The sequence below is a fragment of the Colias eurytheme genome, chromosome 19 (genome assembly GCF_061535395.1).
Source record: "Colias eurytheme isolate Ceu_HAF_F1 chromosome 19, ilColEury1 Martin Lab GWU primary, whole genome shotgun sequence".
Classification (NCBI taxonomy): domain Eukaryota; kingdom Metazoa; phylum Arthropoda; class Insecta; order Lepidoptera; family Pieridae; genus Colias; species Colias eurytheme.
The window spans coordinates 1,520,576-1,542,809 of NC_142998.1; the positions used below are offsets into that span (position 1 = coordinate 1,520,576).

Below are 22,234 nucleotides of genomic sequence, written 5' to 3' on the forward strand. Positions count from 1 at the left end.
TTGGTCGGACGAGCAGCCGTCAACGACTACCCGGAGCGACCGGTCCCTCAGAAAATCTGAGATCCAGGCGCAGAGACCAGTAGGCAGACCGTAGGATGGAAGCTTGCCAATTAGGCTATCATGCCAGACCCTATCATACTATACGTGCGCTCACCATTGAGATAATATTAATAGGAGACGACACCGCCTACATCACTTATGTTCCACTCAACATACGTCATGTGACGTATGTTGAGCGGTATTTTTTAATGGTTTTAAAGTGAAACGCATCAAACATGCCTTCGTGTGTGTTACGATATTGCACAAATAATACGGAAAAGTGCAAAGGAATAACTTTCATCGTTAAGTACCTAACTAGATAATAATTTTTAAAACTTAGCAAAAAAATGGCGCACAGATTTTGTTCGTGGTGTCTCCTCCATACGTAGTAATATTATCTCAATGGCGCTCACACTCAAGTGTCGCGCGGCACTGTCAGTTAGATCAGGTGCCTTTCTTTTCGAAAACAAGCTGTTTGAATAAATGGTATTCTTTCAATTTTTTTGCACCAGCTCCAGATTTGTTTGCAGCTTTTTCAAGTATTTTAGGTTGTAGTTGTCTTTTATGTTAGTCCATTTTTTAACTACATCATTTCCTGGAACAGTATTTTTAATATTCGAGTAATTTTTATGACTACATATATTTATCATAGGTATAGGTAGGGTCAAAAACATAATAATTTAACATAACAATTTAAGATTTCAATAATATTTCTACTGACAGACCCCGTTCCACAAGCTGTCAAAATAGCTCAACTTCAGAAAAGCTGTCTTAAGGCCAGGCAGCGCTGAACTAGCGGCCACCAATTGAAAAAAAAAACTAGGGCGTTAATAAATATTATTTTAGCACGTTTTCTCAAGAACTTATTGAAGTATTCTTATATACAGGGTTACAGGTTAAGTAAGTCGACCTATTCCTGTTAAGAGCGTGTAGTAGGGGTCAAAACAAACTGATTTAATCTTATAATACCATATCCAAAAGTTAGCCGTAGAAGAGTTCTTGCAATTTTAATTTTTTTTTGAAAATGCCACTTTATCTTCGCATTTAGCGTTTAATTTTTTATTTTACTTTATTTGGTCCAGGTTTTTTTTTAGTTTTTATGTAAAGATTGAGTTAAACAATAATTCTCAGCAATAAAAATCCATATTGCTGCAAACAATTCAATGAAATGGCTTTTAAACTAAAAATAATAACATTAAAGTAATGAAGTTAACTCGTTTTAAAGAAAGATATTGAAATAAATCTCTATGAAAATGTGTCTGCAGATGTTTTTAAAAACATGTTCTTAGCTATGTAAAAAGGTATGATAACCTCAGGTAGCATTCGTAGATTCCAAGAAATCGGGGATAAACATGAGACAGTGTTAGTAAAGTACAACATCAGAATAAATTTTGTCATAATTTATTTTTCTTAAAAACTTTACAGTTCCTGCCCAACATGTCTTCCTCTATTGCGAACACATATTCGAAACCTTTTCCGCAGAGAACTCTTGACTAACCCAGTTGTTAATTGGTTCCTCATCTTATTGGCTGCATCGATAATTTTTTGTCGTAAAATATCAACAGATGGAATCGGGTGCGGCTCATTGTACACCAGACTCTTCATATGCCCCCATACGTAAAAGTCCATGGGGGTTAGGTCTCGACTTCTAGCCGGCCATGGTATGGGCCCACCCGATCTAGCATTGCAAAAAGGGTCTTTAAGGGAGAAAATAAGTTATGATTATATTTTGTTAAACATTCTCTTCTATCGTTCTAACATAAACAATTAGCAGTTTAATGCACTAGATTTTTCACAAAAAGCCAATAATTAAAAAAATACACAAAAAATCTAAATTTTTTAGACTTTAATTATTTTTTCTATTTTTTGTTTCATGAAAATTGAAAAACGATGGCTGTGTAATTGTGGCCTACATGTTTAGCTATCAAATGAGACCTTTTTATTTACATAGGACATTAACATGAGCAGTGGTGGTCAAATTAGTACGAGAACCCGGGTTTTGGTTAGTAAAAAACAAAATGGCGGCCATTTTACAACTGTGAGAGAAAAAAAAAATTTCAGAGTCAATTTGTCGATAAAAAATGCCATATTTTATACCATTAAAGAATCCGACACTGGTGTCGGGACACTTTGTATAGTTGTCAATTTTCGCGCCACCCGCCAATTTTGTTTTGTTGCATAGTAACTAGTGACATCTAGATTTCGATTTAATGAAAAAAATATTTTGAAGTTGGTGGTTTTGTTCAGAAATTAAATTTGAAGAGGTGTACACTCGCGTGTACAGAGGGCGATGATGGGTATCGCCACAAATTTTATCAAAAATTATTCCTGAGACGTGCTGGGCGATTTACACGTCATGTTTACGACATTACATTAAGTATAAATAAAAATTAAAAGTTACAATAATAAAGTTATATTAATTTTTACCTTTATTTTTTACGATTGATAATAATGATTATGAATCGTCATTATCAATTATTATCAATTATCAATCAATGATATGAAAGATTTCATATCGATACCATTATTTCCTTCGCAAATCACAGTTTGATCATTTAAAAAACTGACGTTAGGAAAATCTGCTGTCGGCAATGAACAGAGTAGCTCAGAGGATTCTGTTTGGGAGTGAGGCAAACTGCTGCTCAAAGCGGCCTAACCCAATTGGTGTAATAAATAAATAAATAAAAAAATAAATAACGACGCGGTTGGCGCAGTGGTAAATTAACTGCCTACTGAGCCGACGGTCCCGGGTTCGATCCCCGGTCAGGGCAAATATTTGTGTGATGAACTCAATTATTTGTTCTTGGGTCTGGGTGTTATTATCTATATATGTATTTATTAAATATTATATTTATCGTCGCCTAGTACCCACAACACAAGCCTTAATTGAGCTTACTGTGGGACTAGGTCGATTTGTGTAATAATGTCCTATAATATTTATTTATTTAATTGGTGTGCTCTAATTCTGATTTCATAATGATGAAATAAATGAAAACATTGTTTAAAAGTATATTTCTTTTATTAACATAAAATATAAATATAAAAACAATTTTTTCCTTAATTTACGCTGTACTTAAAAAATATTTAACGGGGTTTAAATAAAACACACTTTGTATCATAAATATTATATTTGTACAACTTATTCTAATACTTATATAGACTTAACCTATCCTTAAACTAATTTATCCTATATACATATTCTACCGCATTCAATAATTCCTCAAAGGGATCTCTATGATTAATTCTAATTTTTCTTCGATATGAATATTCGATTAACCAATCTGTAAAATCTCCCTTATTATGTTCTTGGCGAAATGCTTTTTTGAGACTCCGCCACTGGCTCTATGCTTTGGGTGTGTGTCCCGTCTGGTGCCGCAAATTTATTCTTGGGATCACTATGATTTACTCTTTTATGAATGTATCCATGTTCAGGAAGACTCAAACTCATGTCCAGTAATCAGTGTGGATGATAGAGCCTTCCTGAACATGTTTTTTAATCAGTGGCACCAATATCTCCGCTGATCTGTCAGTATCGGGACACACTTCAATCATCCCAATAACCCAGTGGCCTTCAATATGTCTCCCTCTATTATATTTCCTTCTACCAAACTTTGATTCATCAATTTGAACTATTTTATTTATCCCACCAATCTTCCCAGTACTCTCTAAATGTTCTAATTCATAAATGACTACTGTTTCTCTGCAGTAACTGTACCAGTCAGCAACTGCTTTTGCAGAGAGTACTTGTTCATTTTCAGAAGCTAATTCCTTCAGTGCCTGATGATATGGTCGGTTTATATATCCACCGTCAGCTAGTACAACTGCATCTCCATATTTCTTATTTTCAAATAAAGCATGTCTGTAAGACGCATTCCATATAGTTTGGTCTTGACTGCTTCGTGGCCATCTTGCAACCAAATCAATAATTTTTAAGTTAGCACTACCGATCACTCGTAGGTAGGTACCAATTATGCACATAAATATTTAAATATTACCACACTAGTAAATACACAACTTACTCTTGATTGCAATACTTCCATGTACTCGATTGTTTTGATAAACGTCTTCTTCGAAATAATGACGACATTCTTTATAAATTCTGGGCCGTCGCGGTCGCACTGTATAATCCAAATTATTGGTATTCGGTTATTTTTTTTTAATCTCCACATCTGGATGCCTTTCTTCCAAAACTTTCCTATTGCTCTATCTCTATTCTGTTAAAAAAAATAACCAAATATTCATATTTTTTTTTCTTTTATTGGGTATTTAAGTGATTAATAATTGATTTCTTAATCATAATACTGAATTAAAAAAAAAAAGACGTAATTTCATGAGTAATACGGACAGAAATAACAGTCCTCCCCCTGGAGTGAAAACATTCTCATTCGTATTTAGGAGATGATAGTCCGTCACGTTCATCCGAATTCAGATGAGATCCTTCGTCTTCACGAAGACTCACAGATGAACAATACAATGACGACTGAACCGTCTTATATTCGAAAAGAATGGACTGAGGCGCCTTATCATGCCTGATAAACCAAACACTGCTGTCAAAGTCAAATACCATACCAGCGTCTTGAATAAAGTTCATCCCCAATAAACTTTCGGTCGCGTTAGGTAACATTATAAAACTAACATCGAACGATACGTCTCGCACCGTCACTTTAACTTGTGCAATTTCAACAATTTGCGCACAAGTTCAGCATCAGCGTATTTCAATTCGGTAAATACAGATTTAAATGTATGATTATTTTTGTACAAATGTGATTTTCAGCTAACACTTCCTATTCAATGTTTAGCACCAATAAACCGGCATGATTGAAGGACAAACCAACGAATCAATATCCCAACAAACACACAAGCAAACACAATTTCGCATTCATATATACGTATATGGGTAGTGATGGGTAGCAATTTGATTAAAATAAATAAATATACATACATCGGCTATTTTTTTCCTCATTAGTTAGGCTTTCCCAGTCCACTGATAGTTTTTTTGCGATGTCATCCCAGGCATCATTCTTGATTATTTTATTAGAATATTCTGGTAACGATTTTGAATACAGGAACGGACGAGACTCGACCTTTATAATTAATAGTTCGGGATCAACAATCCACGACATCGTAAACCTGTTGTAATATCAATGTAATAATCGTAAACCTTTCAACAGGTAAACCTGTTGAAAGTCTTCACTTCATGATAGTATGTGTGATGGAAATTAGATTCAAAGGGCGATAAAATAAAAAAAACTTGAGGAAAAGTTCATACTTTATTGGGGGAGCCCTGATGAGTCGCTTGGACAAGAACGATCACCAGGGCTCCCCATAATCAACACGTTCTTGGAGCCATATTTGCCACACGCTGCGTGCCGGTGGTTCTAGCAGCTCCACTGCTGCTGGTGCAGGCCGGGGTCGGTTCCTAAAAAAAAAATCCAATAATTTTACCAGGGAAGCCACATGTGCTGAAGTTATTATTGCCAAACTTCCTTGTCTTCAATCATAAAATATGCATTTTTGATAAGGACAAGTTTGATGTGGGTTTTGAACTTTCCATCGGTAAGTTCTGTAACTGACTTTGGCAAATTGTTATAAAAGCGGGATACCTATGGGTATCCCAATCACATCATGTTTACTGCATGTAATTTTGCGAACATACAAAATACTTTCTAGGATATAAAGAAAAGACAGTTGAGCAAGTATGTACTCACCACATTTCCATGTATTCTCCATCTTCCGGCCTGTATACCAGCAGCGGATGCAAGTTTTGTTCCAATCGCCGCATGCGATCCGGCATACCGGCGATTAGAACTAACAGTTCCCGCATCTGCCGAAGTAAAACAAATAATGAAAGTAGGTATGTTAAGATCGTAGCTGATGGCGTTCTGTGATTTTTGGTCTTCCCCCATGGGAAAGTGGCGTGAGTTTATGTATGTATGGACCATAAAAATGAGGCGTGTATTATTATTATTCCGTAACTTATACCGAATAGCAAACTATTGAATCACTATAGGTACTAAAAGGTAATAGGTAATCAAAAACGATATATACCTCGTCCACCGCCTCCATTATCGTACGCAGCGCGCTCGCCGCGTCGTTGGCCTGGTGCACCTCCACTGTTTCGTAAATGGGTCTGAAATTTCGTTTGAAATTTCGTCTGAAATTTCGAAAAGTTTCGTCTTTCCATTTTAGTGCTTCACAATGTGTGCACTTTTTATACATCCGACCAATGAGAACTAATCGATGATTACTCATAGAGTCATAATCAAAAGCTGCGTCTTGAAATGTATTACGTGTAAAAGCGGGAACTTTACACGTAATCTTCAGAACTTGATGTGCTCGAGTCTGTAACATTTATGATAACCTCTTGCATATCTTCAATTAAATGGTCTTGTTCCCAATATTATTGTTCTACATGTTTCACATGATCACACTCTTTTCGCCAATGTTCTGCAGTAATATTTTTGAAGCATTCATTTATAATTGGTAATAGTTCTTATACTTGTCTTTTCACAAGGCTCCATAATAAATTATCATTTCAATGGCGTTAAGGTCACAGTGTTATGGGGGTAACCTCAGAACAGTATGACCATGTTATTCAAATATTTGATTGATTTCAAATACTGGTTCTCCTTTGTTCTTTTTTACTAAACTTAGAAGTTCAGGTTTCAATGCGTTATCTGGATATTTTTTCAAAGTGTCTTTCTTGTCGCTGCTATTTGAAGACTTATTTATGCGTGTACTATGATAGGATGCATTATCTAGCACAAGGACAGACGGTTGAGACAGGTCTGGTAAAAGCTTTTCTATTGCCCGCTTTTCCTTCTCTATGCCTTTTGCAATAAACTTTTCTTTCTTTTAGTTATTTTTGCCACATCTCGTAAACTACTAGTTCCTGGCTATCCAAATTGTATTCAATATTTTTATTTTTACATTTATCGCATTTTTGCAACAGACATTGCGTATTTAGGTAGCAAACTTGATTAATTACCTCTTTGGTGCCTTTTTCTTTACTGATGTTTCTTTTGTACAGCGCCAAATTACGTTTGCATGAATTTTAACTCAACCTCACCCTCACCCTCAAATCCCATACAATTAGGTGCCACATTACGGGCAAACTTCTAATACTTCCGAAAAAGTTTTCGAGTGGGTCCAGGTTAAAGTTTCGCGTCTACATTGCATCGAAGGAATACTTTCGAAATAACAGTTGCCAGAGTGTCTTAAAACCTTCGATTGTCTTAATCAAGTTTGTAATAGTTGACCGGTACAGACCTTTCTATTAGTTGCTTGGCTTATTAGTTGAGAATCATTCTTTTTTAACACAAATTTAACTGTTTTCAGAACTTGCTGTTGAATACAGCTTGTGATGAGGAGAATTTCTTTTCACAGCAGCCCTGTAAATTGGGCACTGAAAAACTAGATGCATTGTGCAATCAAACACTTAATCTATTAATAAAACAAATGGAATGAAATTGGCACGTTCGTTAGGAACGCTTTGTCTGGCAACTATATAGGTTATCGGTTGCAACAGCCATGCTGTAGCTCAGTACTTGAGCGGCATTTTTCACTTTCATTTTCCTTATTTTATTCATTTGTTAATTTGGGCAAAAGACGCAACTCACCGTGCGACCTGTCCGCTTCGAATACTTGCTGGAAATATTCCCACTTGACGCTTTTTGGTTTATTTTCATGAATGTATTTTAATTATTTTTTTTACCCCTTTAATCCTGAAAACTGAGACGTGATTGGAAATTGGTCCGTCTTTTCGCCATCCCCGTAATTTTCAAATACCACAAGATCGTCTGTGTAAACATTGTAATGAAGTTGTGATGATATCGACATTTCGTCGAATATCAATGTACAGAGACGATCTTGAGGTAACATTTTTGTTACAGTGTTTTGTAATTGTTGAAATTTTTTTAAATTTATGCCTGTCGACAAATTTGCCTTCGGCAGCATTGCTTTTAGTACTTTTCTCGAAGGTAATGTAATATGCTTACAAAATAATTTGTAAATCATAGGGCTTTTTTTAAAAATCGACAAGTAAAAAATTTTTCCTCAGTGAACCTGTGTCTCTATTCTTGATACACATGGCATGGTATATATATTCGCGTCCTGAAATACCTTATAACATATTCGCTTTTGGCGATAAATAGATTTAACAATTTTTCATCACCATCATATTTAGGGATGATGCGTAATATTTCGCTAGGTATAAGTTTTATTTCTTCCATTTTGTAGTTTTAGCGATTAAAACACAAAATATAATAAAAATATTACTCAAAATCACTAATAACTAACAGTTAAAATTATTATTATTATTAATTAAACTCTAAAAATTACGAATTATCATGATAATTGCAACGAACAAAATCAAATAAACGTAATAATTAGGCCGACTATTTTGGGTCAGGGTTTTGTGAAAAATAGGGAATATGAAAAACAGGAGCGAAGAGGTTTACTCACAGTCTGCTCGCTCCCATGTCATTCACTTATGATCCTGGATAGAAAGCTCGTCCTTGAGGTCGCGTTTCACTACAGCGATTGAGTTTTACGCATACGCGTCGCGGGAGAGTTATTTTTTTGGTTCGAGGATACTCGTACAAGCACCTCACTATCACAGATTCTTTAGGCTATAGTGTTAGCCCGGCAGCAGGATATTATCGAGTATCCTACCACATACCACCTCGAACATATACAGTGTACAAGAAAGTTCAGGTTTCAGTGCTAATACCGCGACGGTTTGTATTGCTTCAGGGCGCTTTTAGTGTCACGCGGATTTGCTCACGCACGCGGGATTGGACCGCATGCGTAAAATTTCACGCTGCGGATCATACGCAGCATGAGTTTCAGTTTTCTACGGGCTGCGTAACGGTATAGACGTGTTCAAAAATGATCAATGTCAGAAGAATATGTGTCGCTTACATACTTTACCAACGACGAAACAAGAAGACAAGAGTACATGTTGATCCCTTTCTTGAAAATAGGCTTCTTGCTGGGGCGTTTGTTACACGCTTTGGAAAACTACAAAATAATGAACGTAAATTTAAAAATTACTTTCGAATGTCCATTCGTTCTTTTGATGAACTGTTGTGTAAAATTGAGAATAAGCTACAAAAAAGCAGTTTACGAAGGATTACAATACAACCGATTGAGAGGCTCGCTATTACATTAAGGTAAGTTTTAAATTTTAAATATTTAATTTCCTGCTATTATTTAGTGGAAAGGGATTTGAACAGGTAGGATAAACGTTTTTTGACTTCAAATTACTGTCATGTGTAAATTTACATGTGCAAAAAAAAAATTTTGTCATGTACTCTGAAATTTCATTGTTCATAATTTCATTCAATTTCATGTTGAAATTTCATTAAATAAGATTATTTCACTCATAAAATGTCGCCATTAAAGTGGAATCATTCCTACCTTTCATCACACGCTACTTATTATAATATAGATAAAAGTTATAGGTTTGCACATGACAGTAATTTAAAGTCAAAAAAAGTCCTTAAGGCAATTACGTGGTTCAAGGACCTTGATGATTCTGTCACTACATTTGAATTTGTTTTTTTAACCGCCCCCTATAATATACATCGTTGTTGAAGAAAAAGTGACCAAAGATTAAGGAATCGTAAAATGTATCGTATTGTATCGTAATGTGTTAGTCGTTTCTACCTAATTTATGCTTTCTCTGAGAGGCAGTAACATTTATGAATAGTAAATACCTATTGTATACTATGTATGTTGTAAATGTAATGTAGGAAGAATCATCTTTCAAAATTAACCTTATTAAGCAAGGTCTCTACTACATGACCCATTCTGGAGACATTAAGATGACTAAGCATGTAATTACAAGTTCTAGAGTGGGGAACAGTTAAGAAAACACTAATTTAAAAATTAATCTTATTCTACTCGGAATCTACTATATTCTGGAGACCTGATGATGACTAGGGTGGAGAACATCTCACCTACAGATATAAAAAAGATGGAGTACATTATTTGACGTAATTCTATAGAACGGCCTCTATCAGGCAAATGTATTTAGCGTTCTCTGTACATCTCTACATACCTAGTAGGAATATATGTATGCAACCTACACACACCGAAAAAAATAGGGTAACGGACAAGAAATCGTGCTTTTTTCGACTAGTTATGTATTTTGTAGTTAGTTAGTGGTTGATTTTTTAAATCCCTTACATCTTTGAAATGAGGAAAAAAAATTGTGTTTGGATTTTTAAACATTAAAATATTATACCCATTTAAGAGTTTGGTGCCTATTTATCGACTATAGCAGCTTCAAATCAAAAATATTGTAACGTGTTTTAAACTGAGTTTATTTCTTTCTACTGTTTATCTTTAAACGCATTACAAAATGAGTGATTTTCCTGCGACTGAGGTTGCCAGAGCCATAGCAATGACAATGTGGGTCATACCTTCCGTTCAAATACAGTGTAGGTGTGTCGGTATCTATGGTCTATTACAAAGTTCAACGGTATAGTTAAACAGTCATATTATATGTGTTGGCGCGGGCAAGGAAAAAATTGGCCAACTGACGCTTTAGATGACCGTTTTATAAGGGCGCAAACTTGGATAATGTATTTTGTTATGGCTTTGGAAAAATGCATGTGGCGTGTGTAAATCAGTACCACCATATTATAGCAACAGGAAAAATATAGTACAGTTGAAGATCAAACATGAGGGCTTCGATCAAATCTTTTTTTTATGATGTTGTAACTTTAAATTTATGGTTTTTAGCATTGTTTCCTTTATTTGTGTCTATAAGATGTCACCGTCATCTGATTAAATCTGATATTTGTTTGGATGACTAGGCCGAACGTTGATTTAACACGCATTACTATGACGTCCTGCGTCCAACTAGTTAGCGAATTGTAATAGGTATAACCCTTTGAACAGAGCGGATAGAACGTTCGGCATATTGTTGGATGACGAGTTGTTCTTTAGTCATTCAATTAAATGTGGTCATTTAATGATCGCTCTAGTCTTCAATCAAATAGCAGATTCCTCCAGATGACTGCGACTAATATCTAGTATCTTATTAAAATCCTCCGATTAAACAGATTTTCCAAAGAGTTGACATCTTCAGAAGAGTATAGTCTGAACTTCACGAAATAAAAAGAAATAATATTGAAAAAACCTTCGTTTTTCATTTAAAGATATTTATAATGACACCTAATTTGTTTATTATACTATCGCGAATGTTGGGTTGTAGAATAAAAACGCCTTCGTCACACTTAATATTTTATTATTCCGTCACTTGGTACAGTCACTTCTTGATTTACAGAATTTCGGCGGTATGGCGACCATTTGGAATCGTCCGAAAAGAATGGCATGACGATTTTCGTAAATGGCTGCATAACGATGGTTACCTGTGCAAAAGTTAGCCTGGTACAAATGGTTAAATTGTTTTTTTTAAATCAACACATTCACGTCGGTATGGCGGGCTGTAAGTCACACCGGAAAAGTATGGCATGTCACTACCGCCTACATCTTTTTATGGGCTATCGGTAAATTCTAAAATTTTTGTGTTACAAATCGTTTGACTTCCGCTATTTATCCGACAAGTTTGACTAACACCCCCGCGACTAGTCCGCCGGTACCAGCGTTCTGACCATCATTTTTCTTTTTGTCATTGCGTACTAAGACCCCTGTAGAACCGCCATCCTGTTACAAATGACCCGGAATTTTGTGTCAGTATCTCCCGACTCCCGGCCTAATATAATATTTTACTGTCAAAAATTATCAATACTGGATATTATTCAATGACGCCTTTCAAAAACAAAACTAATTTACAAACAGATTTTTATATCTTTACATACCTATTTTTAACGTTCATTGCATGAACTGCTCATGTAAATACCTATTACAATCTGGTTTAATTTAACAAAACATTCAATTCGGTAAATTTTAGCGTTATTTTGCAAAAAAAAACCGCACGTACAGTCCCCCGTCCGAGTCGAACTGACACCGTCAAATTTCGTCGAAAATATGCAATAGAGATGAGGTTTTATGTGAGTTTTATTATAAATTCGAGTTTTTTCTCGATAATTTAACGATAATAATGAAAATTGAAAAAACAATCAATACAAATTGGTACAAATATCATAACATATTTTTTGGTATAAATTTCATGTATAAATATGTAGCCGTTTTCCTAACAAAATGCGTTTTATGTTCAAAAAGGGGTTGATTTGTATCTATTTTTTTTATGTTTAGGCCGTTCTAAAATGAAAAGTAAACAATACACTTTGTTAATTATATCCTTGAGTATCACATATATTTTTTTAAGACAATCGTATCAACAGTTTCTTCAACAAAATTCAATATGTATAAGGTATTTTTCGGTTTTGACCATAGTGATCACCTTAATTGGTTTGGGATTGGTACGTTCAACCTACATACACAATCCTTTTTTTATCTGATAAAGTACACATGGCCACAGATCAAGTTACCCAAAACCAGCATAAATGGAACTCGCGCCTTGCGTATTATCATACTTAGGTAACCCGTCGGAGTCCCGCTTATACTGGATTTGAGTAACTTGATCTGTGCCGTGTGTACAACCGCACTCATATGACTAAACAAACAATTAGAGAGAAACTGGAGAAAAAAAGTTAATCGTACTCATTTTAATAAAAAGAGTTTTATTCATAAATTAAAAAATCAAATTTTACATCATTCATTTCTTTGTAAATTTGTATCCTGAGCGTTGACATTACTTTCGCCTGTAGATGATGTTGTTGCTGGGGTATAAATTACGTCATAAGACGTGATATTAAACAGGCCGCTTTCAGTCGAAATAAGAGTTTCATTGTCATTCACTGCAGCAGAACTAATAGCATTGTCGTTAAGACTCGAAGTATCCTGGATTATACTATTGGTTTGGTAATCTTGATTTATCGGTGACAAACTGTCAAGCTCAGTAAAAGCACTAGAACTTGTTGTAGGTATGGGACTGTAGTATGCAGGTTGTGTTTGACTTTCCATTTCCATAACTATATTTAACACTTTTGTTCTGAACATTAGTTTTTGATATCTAGTGAATCTTTTTAATGAAGGCTGCAGAGACTGAAAGAAAGCCAAATCCTCACTTTATAGCTCCAGTTGATTAGACTTTAAGCATTCTAATAACTGTGCCTCAAATTCAGATGGTGCTTGCTTTTTAGATTTTACTTGTTTTTGTTTTGATGTTGGGTGAGAACTTTCTTGACGTGAAGTATCTGGTTGCGTGGACTCATTAGGTGTTTCTAAATTACTTTGTTCAGACATTTCTTCACAGAGTGACTCTTCTCCAGCAGTTTCCGTTGTACTGTCTAAGAAAGTCAAAATGTCATAGTAAGAATATTTCTTCTTCTTCTTCTTACTCCCAGAGCCGGATGGCTGATTTTTTTCAGATATCTTGTCTTTCTGGTAAGTGTCCCTTGCTGTTCGCCAGCGTCGTTGTATTTTCTTGTCTGAAATGACAAAATATAATAAGTAAGTGGCAAAAGTACACAAAGTTTCAGATCAAGTTACCCAAAACCAGTACCAATAAACGGAACTTGCTAGGGCCTCGCCGGGCGCCGAGTCGTCTACGATAATAAACAACGCATGAGTCCTGTTTATACTGGTTTTGGGAAGCTAGTTAAACTTTGCGGGAGCGATTTGACTTTTTTAAAAAATAAAATAAAATAAAATTAAAATTAAACTTATTTAATTACTTAATTATAACAAGTGGACGATTTGGAGTCACAAATGTTAATGCCAGAATTACATGCAATGATACAATCGATACCTTATTGCGAAATAAATGTTTTTCAATAACTGCTATGCTTATGCTAAATTGCAAGAACTCTCCGGTGGTCTTGCTGAGGCCAGCGGAAAGCTATTGCTCAACCTAATACAGAGGGTTGGGGTGGATGCGTAACTAGCTTGATCTGTGGCCGTGTGTACAAATCTGATATTAGTTGGAAATTTAACTGCATTCGATTAAAGGCCCTCCTTAATTCACACATGTTGTCAACTTTACACTGTCTCATGAAGCATTAGATAAATCAAGCAATATATATATACCTATACAGAGTGGAAAAATAAGGCCGCAGTTGAAGGAAAAGTACCCTTAGGCGCAACGCAAACGGCGGGCCGGCGCAGGCCGGTCAATTTCGCCGCGAACGATAGCGCAAAGTGAATCTTATACTAGACGCAGACGGCGCGGCCGGGGCGGCGCGGCGCAGACATCGACGAAATAATTCATTTTTTACAAAAATAATTAGAACTTCATTTAAGGATTTTTGGAAAAACACCGGATTGAATCGGGCAATTTGTTTATTTGTTACAGTAAAATTTGCCATCATCAAAATTAAGGTGAAAACTTCCGGAAGTCACTAGCGCTGTAAGTTTTTAATTTGTTTTAACAAAAATTTGCTTTATTTGCATCTGTCAACCTTCATGAAGGAGGACATCTTGTAATGTAAATATTGCCTGAAATAAACGATATTTCATTATATTATATTATATATATTTATTAGATTCCTTTCATTTGCCGGAAATTTTACCATAGGGGTTAATTTATACAGAGAAGATTTCTTATAAAATATTTACAGCATAGTTATGTGTCTCAAATCTGCTAAAAGTGGTCACTTTTAGCAGATATGAGATAGCGAAAAATTTCTTCTTAAAAATTCTAAAAATCCCCGTCCATCTAATGTTTGCGGAAGTTCAATGGGTCCAATTAGTTGGTCATCGATGATACCTGCCCAAACATTCACCGAAAATTCATGCTGAAATGTGCTTGGTCGTACTGCTCGTGGGTTTTCCTCCATCCATAAATGTTCGTTCCGATGGTTGACGATGCCCGCTCTTGTAAACTTTGCTTCGTCAGTCCACATTATTTTTCTTAAAAATTGTGGGTCTTGTTGCACACTTCTAAGGATCCACGAGCAAAATGTAGCGCGCACTGCATGGTCTGGTTCTGTGACTTCTTGAACACGACGAAAGTGATAGGGATGCAGTCCTTCGCGTTTCAAAATTCTCCATACTGCCCAAACAGACAGTCCTAGTCGGATTGCAATCCTCCTCACACTTAGTCTTGGGTCAGCGTAGATTAATCGGAGCACTTCTTCCTCGTCCTCCGGACTCACTAACCGAAAGCGTTCGTTCACAGGTTTTTTCCGCCAAACTTAGATTTACATTAACAAAAGTTTGACGACTGGGTGTAGGTCTTGTTGGAAATCTTCTGCGATACTCGTTCACGGCAGCGGCAGCACTTCCGTTGCAAAATCCATACACAAAATGTATGTCGCAAATTTCTTGCGAGGAATACCGAGTAGGCATGGCTACAAGAAACTCGAGAAACACTGACAACAGCAAAAAGTAGTGATCACAACGACAAGCGAGGGAAAACTAAATTGTTTTTGGTATTTTTTGTGTCAATTTTACTACTACTAATTACCTGCTTGAACCTATTGTCGGGGTGGCCTACATGTGCCGTCCTGCTCTCTCACGTTGAAACGATAACAAATTATTATTTCTTATCTCGCACCGCGACCTTGACCTTGACGTAGATTTGGCTTATTAGTCTTTGCGTTGTATTGCTGCATGAAATTTCTTTCTTCCGTTACTACGCTAAGGGCGCTTTCTAAATTTGTACAACCCCTTAGCCTTACGATCCGGATCCTGTCCTCCGAGAGGTTGTATAGGAGAACATTTAATGCTGTGTACTACTGTGTGTGTGTGTGTGTGTAGGTGTAGTACTAGGCATTTTCAATCTCCTGTTTCGTTGCTTTGTATGCAGCATATCTAAGGGAGGACTACACTATAGTGGTGAGGTGAGGGCTAACGCCATACCAGCCGCAACACTAATCTTCAAGCTGTTGACAAATGCAGGGCTCTGTAAGCCCAGTGATAACTTCTCTGAGAATGATTCTTTAGACTTGAATGCTACTAGACCCATGGAAAAGATTTCACCCCTGAACTCATAAGACATATGTGTTGTGATGGTTGAGTTCAGCTGCTTGAAGGTCAACTGACATGCATCTGGTCTACCCATGATTGTCAATTTCTGTATTCTAGAGGAGATTCTATATATAATCATTTTTGCGGCTTTGACTCCTTCATCCGTGAAGCGGGTTACCTTTGAAAATGATGAACTTTTTACATTTTGGATTCTATGGCAAAACTGCATATAAATTTCGCCGTGCTTTAATTTAAAATCTTCTAACTCTAATACACTCTTCAGATCGCGGGTCTCCCGAAGTGCTGGGTAAGTTTTTCTTTTAATTCGGTCCATGAAGTAATAAGCCTACTCGTTATGACATGGTATACATACAAAGTCTGTGCATTATTATTCGCGTCTTGAAATTATCTTATAACATATTCGCTTTTAGCGATAAATAAATTTAATTATAATTGTAATTCTATCTCCTCTGGTGTTCTTGGATCTTCTATGCCATAGAATCATATCCCATAGAATCTTTGGGGTAGTAATAAAAGCTCCGATAATAAATTTAAAAATGTCCTTACTAAAAATATAATATTTACTGCCCGAAATACTAAATCTCCGACTACTTCTGTCCGACTAAAAATGACGAAACGACCGAATGATATACTTAAATCTTAGAAAAAATCTTATGACTGTTAATTGCTGTAATACTTTTTTACCATATAAAATTATGTTCTACTGATAACAATGCTTTGTAATTATTACCTTTACTAGCCAACTAGAAATTCATCAATTACATTTAATTTTTCATAAACTCTGTGCTTTTTTACTACAATGTTATACTTAAATTTCTATTGTTGGCGCTTGTCCAGAAAGTTATTAAAAATACAAAAATGTACTTACTATAATCATGAATTCTAGTTACTACAGGTACAGGGAGCAAAGAATAAAATAAAATTCAGTTTATTATATCTTAAATATTCTTTAATCAGTAGTAGAAAATGTCATCATTTCTTCTTATGACCTAAGATAAAGAGGTAGGTAAGTAGTACCTAATCTTAATAATATTTCGCGTTATAAGAATTCATTGAATTATAAGAGCAGGTCTGGATTTAGTAGGACGACCCCGTTTTCTTTTTTGTCCTATAGGTAATGCTTTCGCTTCCAAAGGCGGAGTCGCGAGTTTCAATCTGATAGCGAGCCCAAGAAGGTGTTTACAAATGTATTTTTTATAAAACTGCGGGCAAGTGCAGGATCCTTTTTTCCAATTTACATTTTCAGTTCCATTTTTGGGACCTTGACTTTCCAGAAAGCAAAATGTTTCCTCTTGTAATCATCGAAGTTTAACCACTGTTCGCCGTAATTTACGTCTCCTACTTGGCTACTTGGGATCAAGTATTCTGTGTATGCTGTGTTGGATGATAAAATCTTTATCTTTAAATCTTTTTTTGCCCAGCAATAACCATCAGTCCAATCCTTTAGCTCAATAGTAGGTTCTTCAGGTAAAGATTCTTTGCAGCTATGTATAGACCATTGACCAACCATCTCAGTCGCAATGGCCAAGAATTGTGAAAGCGGAAAACGTTCACGTAAGGTGTTGTGGTCTTTAATATTCCGATTAAAAGCTTCTAACGCATTATTTGTGACAGGTGAACACGGCGCTGCACCTAAAAACCAATTCGGATGCTTTTTTAACCATTCTTCTTGGAAGTAGTTAACAAACTCGGTTTGAGTCTGCCATTTCTCAACAAATGCTTGTGACGCAGCATTAAATACTTCATATGATGTAGCATTATGTAGCGTGTCTATGTCCTGTATGATTTCTTTCTGTTTTGTTTTGTGGACGGTTTTCTGAACTTTCTGTTGCATATTTTTCTTCGCGTGAGCCCAGCACATACGAACAACAGGTGCATTACCAAAAACTTCTATGAAAGCATTTATTATAGCCTGAGCAGCGTCACAAACTAAAACTCTAGGTTCCAATATGTGATCAAATAAACTTAGTGCCTTTTCTTTGAGGCCACCAAAAATCATTTGGAAATCTTCTTGACGTTCATTTGTGGAGATACCAAGGCAAAGCGGATGAAACTTGCGGTTCTTGTCAGTGGTACCAAGAACTAAAACAGGGAACCCTTGCCATATGAGTTTGTAGGTGGCGTCTATGTGAAGTACGTCAGTGGAACAAACAATGTTGAGTAATTTTTTTGTTGACAATGCAAGACGAAAAGTTGGTACTTTATCTTCTAGCACGTAATAGCTAAACACAAAAACTTCATTTTCATCATCGGGAATAGTTGTTCGATCGAAAATCCACTTTTCAAGTTCACCTAAGTAAATTGTAGCTCTTCCATACTTTTCGCGCCTTCTGTCATATAAGTAGTTATTAAGTTGCCTTTTAGAAGGGATCTTTATCCCTTCAATCTTGTTCAGAGCCTCTAATATAGCTTTTGGCTTTAGACGTAAATCAAACAGCTTATTTATTTCTCTTTTAACATTTTCCGAAATTCCGTAATCACTTCGCGTACCAATCTGGTCATGGTTGTGCTCTGAAGTAGTCTTAAAAATAAGAACATCTTCGCAATCGTTCACAAACAATAAATACAAGGCACAATCACACTGTGGCCCTTTGGATTTTACTTTATTACAACGATAGAACCGTTTTTGGCCTTCTTCACTATCCCGCGTATAATTTCTTGACCAAGTCTTTTCATCATTCACAAATTCTTCTGCTTCTTGTTCACTGCACCGTTTGATTAACACCCAACTTTTAATATGACGGCTCTTCTTCGCCGGTACTGACGGTTCAGCTCCCACTTCTTCCTCATCAGAGTCAGAACGGTACACAGGTACCTCATCCATACTTCAGTGTCCTTAGTTTCAACTACAAATACAAATATTATAATTATTTATGTAAACAAACAAACGAATACAAATATTATAATTATTTATGTAAACAAACAAACGAAACACGCGGCGAGCTGTCGTTGCAAGCGCACTGCGCTCGAAACTTCCGACGTCACGCCGAACGTACGCGAAAACACCCAAACGCGACCCAAACGCCGTTCGCGCGGTCCGACCAGTTTCGGTATTTTCATCAATGTTGAGAGTTAAAAAATATATTTGGTAACCAACACTAGAAAATTAAATAACTCATAAAATTCGTAAAAGAATGATTATTTTGACATGACCTCTGTTGTCAGTAACCCAGTAATCTCGTCGGAGGTTCAGTATTTTATTCAGAAGTTTAGTTTTGTTATTCGAAGTTTAATATATTTTTAAGTAGAAATGTAATTTGATTGTGTTCATAGGTGTCAGCAAAATTTAGGTATTTTATTCGGTATGCTTTGAATTTTTTTGTCGGTATATTATTATAACGCTGGTAAATTAGAATAAAAGTCGGATAGAGATAGCTGGAGATTTATTTATTTGTCGGAACCATTATTATTTTCCGAATCTTTGGGCATCATGATATATGAACGGTTCATATATCCACTGTCAGCTAGTAGAACTGCATCTCCATATTTCTTAGGTGTGTTTCCGGAATCTTTAAAACTATCAGTAATAAAGTCTTTACTCAAAAAAGGAATAAAAACTGACATCCAAAATTATCGTCCAATTACATTTGTCTCGGAATGGACAAAGAAAAAACTCCCTTGTTTGTTAATATGTGCGTCCCGTCTCGCCGACGCTCATGATCTGGCGTGATTCGGCGCACAGAGTACTTTGTATATAGAGGAGATAGAGTTGTCACTCATATATTTTGCACGTGGCGCCATCTCGTGATCTGTAGAATATGGGCCTGTAGTCTACTCACTTTCACTACGGAAAGGGCAATTCGTAACTAGCAAACTGTAATAATACGCTTCAGGGTCCGAGTCAGCGGTGTAATATCGAGTTCGCAGAACTGCTGGCCGTGATCGTTTCTTCATTCTACCCATTCTATTCAGCAAATATATTATTGGTCCTTGGTTTTCAGTTTCTTGCTCATAAGCATCAGCATCTCCATCATCATCGTCTTGATAAGTAATAGAACTTATCGGCTCATATTTGACAGCGAACTCACCGAGACTCAATTCTTCTAAGTTCCGTGGTCGACTTTCATATCGTTCGAAAATATTTCTGCAAGGCTCAACTGTATCCGAATCAAAACGTAACATTCTGTACCTGAGCTCAGGCTTGCATGTGTTAACGAATGTTGAATTCTTGGAGCTGTCGCGTAACTTCAGGTGGCACAGCCTGTACGCACACTCCGGCGCTGACACTTGACGATGGTTCAGCAAACAATTCTGAACAGCAAATATCTGCCGGCCAAAATTTCCTCCCCTTTCTCTAACTCTACAAAGAGCTTCTGCTATTGCGGCTTGCAGCTTCGTTGGTTCCGATTTCGCGATATATTTAGCGATTTAATACGCAACGCCAAGAGCTGAAAACACAGGTTGTATGTCAATATTAACACCCCAAATAGTAGTGCTGAATTGTAATTATTAACCATAGCTTCTTCCGAGCGTCTCTTTAATATGTATATAAAATTTGTTTTCCACTATCCTCCAACATAATGTCGTACATTTCAATGTTGGAAATTAATTTCAGGATAATACAACATGCACAACATAATAGAAACGGATTTAAAATAATTAAAATGCTTCATAAATGGTTGAAAATTTTTTTCAACATTTAAATACTGAAATGATTATTTATTTAAGTATTCGATTCCGAGGATTTGCATAAATTTCGCCACACCTTAAGGGGGGTGTGGATTATCACTCACAGGAATATGATAACCTGTGCTAAGTTGGAGGAAGGGGTTTTATTTATGGACGGGCCCTAGTTCACAAATCTTTAAAATCTAAATACCGCGAACAAGTCGTCATCTTCTACTATTTCTTCAATTATAGTTTCCATAATCTCCACGTTTAATTGGGGGTAAATTTTTTCTTTCATTTTCTCTTTGCATAATATTGCATCTTCAATGTATGGAGCATTCCTTATCTTCATTCCTCTCGGATAGCGGGGATCCACCAATTCTGGTTCATATAGAAAGCCGAAAGATTCTACCTCATTTTCTGTACAGAATATTTTATCTCTTCTTATCGTTCGACCAAACGGCAAATAAGCTTTGCTCTTTTGGTAATATGCAGTTGAACATGCACGTGATTTCTGTCACACGTGTTTGGGTTTTTATTTTGTGTTTTGGCTATTTAAATATTAATATATTCACTTTGAGCTGTTTGCTCCTAAAGCACCCGCATTAATTAGCGTCCCACATAGCCAACAGAACGATTGAATAATATTTTTTATAATTACTGAATAAACTTCCACTGAATGCAAGGCAAATAATACGGACGTGCTTGCCATCTATCGCTCCAACACAATTCAGAAAATTTGCTCGTGATTCGAAACCCTCAGCGATTCTCAGCCAATCTTCATGTGACGAAGGCAGTCTTAAAGTTTCGTCGTGTAGAACATCCCAAATTTTTGTACACACTTCTGTAACGATTTTGCCAAGTCTAGTTTGCCATGCCAGTCGCAAGGAATCTGTAAAGTGTAATAATATGTATTAAATTGATTAAATTTACTCCTTTTTCTTATTTTTTATTGTTTCAGGAAAAAATGTGCAGCAACGATGGAAGACCGCAAGAGATGCATATATGTCTTAAAAAATACTCCCTCCGGATCAGGAGGAAGTAAAATAAATTATTAATAAATAAAATTCATTGATTGGCCACATAGCCCATATTAGTAAAATCTTATCCTAGTGTTAGTATTATAAATCTTTTATATTCCCCATAGGATATGCACGTCGGTAGTAGTCCTGCAACTGTTCCCCTGGTTCACGTGGTGGTATGCGGAGACCTGACATTTTGTTACAAATAAATGATGACAATTTTCCGGTACTCTTAAAATCTAGAGTACCATCAACCATTTTAGGTATATGCTTTTGCTACTTATTTAAATAAGGACTTAACAGTGCGATATCATCTCGCAAGTTGTCAGTTGTATAATTAGCAGGAATTATTCCATCTGCATTCTGTAATAAATGATTATGCCAGATAACACCCGGAATAGGATTATTCTCAATAAAACGGCGCCTGTACCGCTCTGCCCCCCTAGTCAAGTGGCTTTCTGTTAGCGTAGCGTTCAATAGAATAGACTACGAATGTATGAGATTGACATAAGTTGTAGATACGTTTATCTACAGCCTACGTAGCGTACGTAGCAGGATTCGCTAGCGCTTCAACTGTCCGCCTCAAAGACGAGAACATT

The 22,234-nt window shown here is 36.1% G+C and overlaps 1 protein-coding gene and 2 pseudogenes across 3 annotated transcripts; all 3 read right to left on the bottom strand.

Moving 5' to 3' along the window:
* Nucleotides 1-3,114: 3,114 nt before the first annotated feature.
* LOC149899973 (uncharacterized) lies at nt 3,115-6,255 on the bottom strand (annotated as a pseudogene). Its single transcript, XR_016457817.1, has 2 exons — nt 5,748-6,255; nt 3,115-5,458 (listed from the first exon to the last, which is right to left on the bottom strand). The product of XR_016457817.1 is annotated as an uncharacterized LOC149899973 (transcript).
* A 364-nt stretch (nt 6,256-6,619) lies between these two features.
* On the bottom strand, nt 6,620-14,630 carry LOC149899974 (uncharacterized; annotated as a pseudogene). The gene is made up of 2 exons (XR_016457788.1): nt 12,416-14,630; nt 6,620-9,540 (listed from the first exon to the last, which is right to left on the bottom strand). The product of XR_016457788.1 is annotated as an uncharacterized LOC149899974 (transcript).
* A 2,241-nt stretch (nt 14,631-16,871) lies between these two features.
* On the bottom strand, nt 16,872-19,940 carry LOC149899975 (uncharacterized). Its single transcript, XM_090112969.1, has one exon. It carries the CDS (start codon nt 18,827-18,829, stop codon nt 17,240-17,242), a length of 1,590 nt encoding a protein of 529 aa, XP_089969095.1. The 5' UTR covers nt 18,830-19,940; the 3' UTR covers nt 16,872-17,239.
* Between the last annotated feature and the right edge of the window lie 2,294 nt (nt 19,941-22,234).

What these genes read in the sequence shown, in the direction of transcription:
- LOC149899975 (XM_090112969.1), bottom strand. Translation starts at nt 18,829, where the DNA reads ATGGATGAGGTACCTGTGTACCGTTCTGACTCTGATGAGGAAGAAGTG.